Genomic DNA, 6,732 nt, shown 5'->3' on the forward strand with positions numbered 1-6,732 from the left:
AGAAACTAACTAGGAAGGTGAAAAAAACATTCCACTTATAAATACTTTTTTAGATCAGTGAGACTCAACCTTATTAAGTATAAATGATTCTAAAAGACTTGGTTGTTTGGTTGATTTGCAAAAGCATCACTTCTCATTTCATCATTCAAGAGCATTTCTATACATTTCCTCAGATTTTTCAAAAAGGAACATAGAATATTATTAGTTATCATTTTTCAATCAATGCCCCCTTTTATACCAAACTATAACTTTATTTGTTGAGAAGTGAAAAAAATTGAGACACACTAAATTTACAATATAAGGAAAAACTTAGGAGTGACATTTCAATTGAATAAGCACAAGAATGCCAACATGGTTAGTTTTAGTTGCTGAAATCAGAAGAACATTCTCAAAGCATCAACAACTTTCTCAGGCCTGTCAAAAAATACAAAGGTTAAATTTTAAAGAGATTCAATAAAACTTTCTGCAATGCACTTGAATCCAAATTTTAAAAACTGGACCGAAGATCGAACCAGTAAGACCTCTAGGTCATGGTTCAGTTAGTTCAACCACGATTGAACCGGATGACAATTAAATAAATAATTTAAAAGTACTAAAAAAAATAAAAATATAAAAAGCCAAAAAATAAAAACCAGTTGAATCAACTGTGGTTCAACCTGGTTCAATTAGACTATGCTACAATCGGAATCAAATAAACTTAAGTTTCGATCCGGTTTTTAAAACATTTCTTGAGCTCTATATACTAAAGTTACTCTTACCAGTCCTCTTGTGGCATATGTCCAGCTCCTTCAATCAATTTAAGCTTGATGTGTTGAGGATTTCCTTTCTGAAATTCTTCTGCCACATACTGTGGCAGGTACTTGTCCGATAATCCCCACGCGAGCAATACCGGTTTATCCCATCTATAAAAACAACAAACAAGCCTTATCTCACTACGCAGTCGTCACATGTAACCAGTTTATCGCATGTAAAGTAAATGATCACTTCAAGTTCACTCATGTTTTTAAATTGCAGTCGTGGTTGTGGATACATTGCAAAATTTTATATTATGGTAAAATGCAAGCAATTGCAGTCAGGATTGCAGTTGCGATGTTGTTGTTGAGACTTCAAAATCTGTTATGTTGCATCCGTAATTGTGGTTACAGACCTCACTTTAGTACTACGATTCTTTATAAGATTTTGATTTCATCTCTAGAGTTTAATCTGAGTTAGACCTAATTCTACAAACCTAAACTATCTTCTTTCTTTGAGCTAGCTTTTGAGGTTGAGTTAGGTCTAATCTATCTGTACCCAAATTCCGATGGATTTTTCCATCCATGCCCTTTCAATTTCCAAAATAAGGATGTATTTTGATACTTGAGTTACAAATAAATATACCTGTTAGTTGCAAATCCTTCTGATATTTCAGTGAAAGTACCTTTGAAATTTGCTTTTCTTGCAGCTTCTAGTAGAGCTGAAACCCAACATCAGAATTTTGATTATTACTAACTCTAAGTCAGAAAAATTAAGTTTTACTTAGTTTCATTACACAAATTTTTCATTAATAAACTATTGATAATCTAGCAATTAAACTGAATATATTAAATATTTCTTCACATATACAAATACAAAAGAATGTATAAAACTGCAATAATAATTTTTCATTGACATAAATGTGAACTAGCACCAACTAACGTTTTCTCTATACCTCCTTATAGCATTAAAAATATACTCCCTTTGGAATGAAATATAAGAAAAATGGTAGATGAAAAACTGATGTAACCGGTTAAAAATATAGTCACGATAAACTAACTTTTCAACTACTATTTTTGCTTATATTTCATTCCAGAGAGATAGAGAGAGTATATATATATAGGTTTAATAAACAACTTGATTATATTTTGAAAACAAATACATTCAGAAAATTCAAGGTGTCAAAATTATGTTACTAACCAAATCCAGGTCCACTGCTTGCCAAATAAGGTAGCCGGTAAACATCAGCCTTTTCATTTTTCAGAACATAACTGCAAAATAATGCATCATTAAGAGAAATCCCCTAACAATATGTGTGAATGTTTTTACTCAAAAAGCAAGTTTGATATAAAACTTAAGTATAAATTTTTCAACTTAATGTAAAAGCAACTTTTTATCACTGCTAGCAGTGATAAAAACTTCTTATTTTTTCGAATCTGGGACCTAAGGGTTAAGTCAGCGGTTCATTCACTCCCATTACCAATTGAGTTAGTAGACTATTTGAATTATCTTATTTGAACTTATCTACCGACGTAAACACTTGTGAGACTATTTGGGGGAGCAACTTATTACATATCCATAAGCTCTTTTCAACTTATTTCCATAAGTTCTTTAGGATAACTTATGAAAACAACTTATAGCATATATATAAAGTAGTCTGATTTCATTTTATCTTTTGTTATATTAATAGTTTATATATAAGCACTTATTTGATAAGCATTTTTACTATAAATGCTTAATCCAAAAAGAGCCTAATCAAATTGAAGTTTGAAGAAAAATAGAGATATAAAATTGTTAACTTATTAAGTGTTTACTTCAATCTAATTGAAAATATATAGATGAATTTTTTAGTGCAGTGAAAATGACATTATAACTTCAATTAATAAAATTACCAGCTAATTTAATCAAATGCACTTTTGGATACATACGGGCTACCTGCTTCAATAAACCTCTCAGCAACAATAGCATTCTGGCATTGAAATTCACCATATAGAGGAATTCTACAAATAAAAAGAAAAAGACATCAAATAATTTAATATAGTACTACAAGAATCAAAGCCAAATAACTAACATATATTAAGAGTCACAAAAGAAGCACTAAATTAATTTTTTTTGAAATATGAGTTATTAACTTAAATTATCACACTCCTATTGGTGATACATCATCCATCAAATTGAACTTTGAAAACGACAATTAAAAATGAAGAATTCTTTATCTAAAAAAACGGCACTTAAAAAGGAACAGAGAGAGTACTCATCGGTACGATAAAAGCACCGAACCTTAGCTGCTGAAATAGTCCAGGAATGAGAGATGAAACTGTTATTGGACTGTTTAGTATTGCTAGCTTTGATATCTTGGTTGAATTCTTTAGGGCCCAAGTTAGTCCATATGAACCTACAAGAAATCCCTTAAAGAGAAGTGTGACCATAAATATGTTAGACACATCATTTGGTATGAAGTTCACAAAACATAAATGCAACTAGTGTATTAATTTCTATTCAAGTGTAGCACCAAAACATGTTTGTGTCAGACACTAACACATGTGATTACATTTGTTGGTATAGCTCATGTTAGTGATAAGTGGTGCATAGTATTTAAACACAAGTTGGACGTTGTAAGCCCTAAGCTTGAATGATAATAGAAAGGTACTGCAGTCACTCTGCAGTTAGAGACGTAGTCACAATTGAAAAAACTCCATGATCAAACATTGTATATTTTCTGTTTGCGTTTTTCGTATCTATTTTCTTTTGAACCGTGGTTTCTGATCTAACAACATTCAATTACTTTTATTTTCTAAGTTAATGTTGGTGCCAACGTGTCAGTATCAATATGTATCTGGTGTTTGTGTCAGTACTTCCTACCAAAAATTTAAATGCACTACAATGCTTCACCACACAGAACTTTCAATATTAGAAATGCTATTACATATTGTATTCATCATTCTTTAGATACCTGAACAACTAGGAAAAATGGAGATTCAACCTTCAACACTTCAAGCAGTTTATCCAATGCATCATGGAACTCCTTTTCTATAGGAAATATAGAAAGAACAACATGTATGAGTGTTTATGAAGGAAAAATTTAATCATGATATAGAATCATTCATAATAACTAACACCTGTGTAGTTAAAACCATATCCTGGCTGTGGCTTATCACTGAAACCAAATCCTATCCAGTCAGGTGCAAAGCAGTGGAACCCTGCATCTGCCAACTGTTTAAGAGGAAGAAAATTGAAACATTGATAACTATTTAAAAAATTTTAAATCAAAATTGAAATAATCACTAAAGAAAGTCTTTTTAGATTGCTATAGTTGTACCGACATTACATTGGTCTGAGTGGAACTAGACTCAGATCCTTTAAGTAAGGTCTCAGGTTCGAACATTTTGAATGGAAAAAACGTAGTTGAGAGGGAAGACCTCACTAAAAAAGGTCAGTCAGATTCCCTGGCAAAGACTAGTCATCGGCAAAACCGATGCATACTTTGCAACAATGACATAGTTACCAAGAAAAAAAAGATTGCTTGAGTTGCTCAATCAGAAACGAACAGAACATAATAAAATGGAATGGAATGGAATGAAATGAAACGAAACTTTATTATTAAGTTCAGTTGTTTAAAATAGGAGGAAATAGAATGGAATTTCAGATAGCAAGATAACCTGAGACATAACAATGCGGTAGCTAAACGATTGCGTCGGAGCACCGTGAAGGAAAACAATAGTTCCTCGCCTGCTATTTGCTGATCCTACAAAAAGGAGAAGAAGAAAAAACAAGAATATTTATTTCCAAACATATCTTAAAAGAAGAAATAGAGATTAAAGTACTTGCACAACAAAGAAATGGTACCAGTTTCCCTCACAAACCATCTCAACTTCCCAGATTTAATGTATGAACCAAATTCCTTGCCCTTGTCTTCTATTCTCTAGGAATACAAAAATCACAAAACTATTACTGGCTACTGCATTCCCATTAAAGGAACAACATCATTAATATTGCTATCCAATATAAATCAAAGGGTGCATTTGGATGAACAACTTAATTAAGCGTTTATGGAATAAGAGTTTATGTACAAGCTGTTTCTACAACCAAAGAAGAAACTATGGTAAACATTCATAAGCCAAAAACAACTAATGAAAATCAACTATCAAGAAGAGCTTGTAAAGATTAATACAAAACAGATCATGGACATGTCATAAGCTTTTGTAAACTCTTTCAAACACTTAAGCACAGGATTGTGGAGACTAGAGCCATTAAAACAATCGTCTTAGACCCTAGAGCCCATTTTGTTTTCATAGCATATGTTTTGATATCACTAATCAAACAAAAGGTCCTTTTAGTCTTACTTAGGTCTTAAGTCCTAGATGATTACGTAAAATGGTGTTTGAAGACTAAAATCAAGATTTCAAGCACCTCATTGTTATTCTCCTTAAAGTTCACCAACATAACTAAAATCAAACAATATTCATAGGGAAAATAATGAATCATTTGAGGTTGTAATAAAAATCATCTTTATAAATACAAAAGAAAAATTTTAAACTCCCAGATTTTATGTGAACAACCATGCTGCTTACACAAGTACTTATTTCATCATAAAAGTGCAAATAAGCTCTTCCAAACATCCTTATAAACACAACAAAGAAAAACATATATAGCTGCAAGACTATCATGCATAAACAACCAAAACACTTACTTTCAAGACTCAAAAGAACAACCCAAGTAAGGGAGTAAACAGCCATTTCGGTTCTTCAATGTGTGAGAAAGTATCACTATAATCCCTAAATATATCAAAACTATAAATATAACCTTAAATGTGTCTTTTGCTACTCAGTTTGATCTTAAATGTATCTTTCTTTAGTTAGTTTGGTCCTCAAACGTATTTTCTGTTAGTAAGTTTGATCCGTGAAAAATTTCAAATAGACGACACATACAAATATATTTTTGTAATTTTAATACATATAGGAACTATAGTGACATAGTCTCAAACATTTAGAGATCAAAATGACACTTTACTCTCAAAGAAGGTATTAGAATTTGAGTTGGACCTAACTCAACACTACAAAACAGATTAGTAACATGAGGGTTGTCTCCTACCTATAAACACATTTTCAGATCATATCTCATCTAACATGAGACTCTCAAAACAAAAAACATTGAAATATAAGAATGAGGAAACATAAACAAAAGATTACATATATCATTTGTCCAACGTTGCCATCTTCAGCAGGGCTTTCAGGCAACTGAATTGCACTGCGGCTTGATGGGTTATCAGTAACAAATCCAAAAGGGTTGAATGATGATTTGTCATCTTCAACTTTGTCTTTTGATTCACCTTTCTCAGTGGAACTAGCTCTTACTCTCATATTACTCAATCCTCTCTTTGAACTTGTGCTTGATTGTTTTCTTCTACAACAGTGTGTAGTTGAAGAAATGGCAAGGTTTAAAGTGGGAGAAAATATAGCAGAAAACACCATTGTTGCAAAAGAAAAGCTTCAACGGTTCAAGTGAAATAAAACATTAAGGATCAAAACTAGACACTTTTTTTCCTTTTTGTTTCATTTTTGTTTCATAAGTTGTGGTTGATGTGTTTACTTTAATGTGCTCCTCTTATATTTCCACCTAAGACATGCGATATATGAGAATATCTTGTCTCTATCATCTTTTTATTTTTTTAAATTTAACTAAAAACTATGACTCAATCTGCTCCATAATTCTATATCATGTTAATAATTCTTTTTCTTTTTTTTAGTAAATGGTGTTTTAGATGTATCAAAATTGTAAATACTTTTTTAATATTTTTTTTTTTAGTAATTTGATGGATTAAATTGACAAATGAAAAATACATTTGAGAATTAAATAAACTAACTTAAGATAAATTTAAAAATCAAAATGAATGATAAAAAATATATTTAGATATATTTTTGTAATTTTGATATATTTAATGACTAATGTGACAACATCTTACATAAGTTTTTTTTGTATAAATATGCTTTTCGTTTCTAT

The 6,732-nt window shown here is 31.0% G+C and overlaps 1 protein-coding gene across 2 annotated transcripts; it reads right to left on the reverse strand.

Moving 5' to 3' along the window:
- Positions 1–230: 230 nt before the first annotated feature.
- Positions 231–6,305, reverse strand: LOC101497983 (uncharacterized). 2 transcript variants are annotated; one of them, XM_004506899.4, is made up of 11 exons: positions 5,922–6,305; positions 4,579–4,654; positions 4,392–4,477; positions 3,852–3,945; positions 3,686–3,762; positions 3,013–3,140; positions 2,661–2,732; positions 1,933–2,003; positions 1,378–1,453; positions 759–902; positions 231–414 (listed from the first exon to the last, which is right to left on the reverse strand). In XM_004506899.4, the coding sequence occupies exons 1-11, from the start codon at positions 6,201–6,203 to the stop codon at positions 375–377; spliced, it is 1,146 nt and encodes a 381-aa protein (XP_004506956.1). In that variant the 5' UTR covers positions 6,204–6,305; the 3' UTR covers positions 231–374. The 2 variants fall into 2 exon arrangements, with proteins under 2 accessions (XP_004506956.1, XP_073226431.1); XM_073370330.1 differs by having other exon boundaries at positions 266–414; positions 1,418–1,453; positions 5,922–6,304.
- Between the last annotated feature and the right edge of the window lie 427 nt (positions 6,306–6,732).

The sequence above is a fragment of the Cicer arietinum genome, chromosome 6, assembly GCF_000331145.2.
Source record: "Cicer arietinum cultivar CDC Frontier isolate Library 1 chromosome 6, Cicar.CDCFrontier_v2.0, whole genome shotgun sequence".
Lineage (NCBI taxonomy): Eukaryota > Viridiplantae > Streptophyta > Magnoliopsida > Fabales > Fabaceae > Cicer > Cicer arietinum.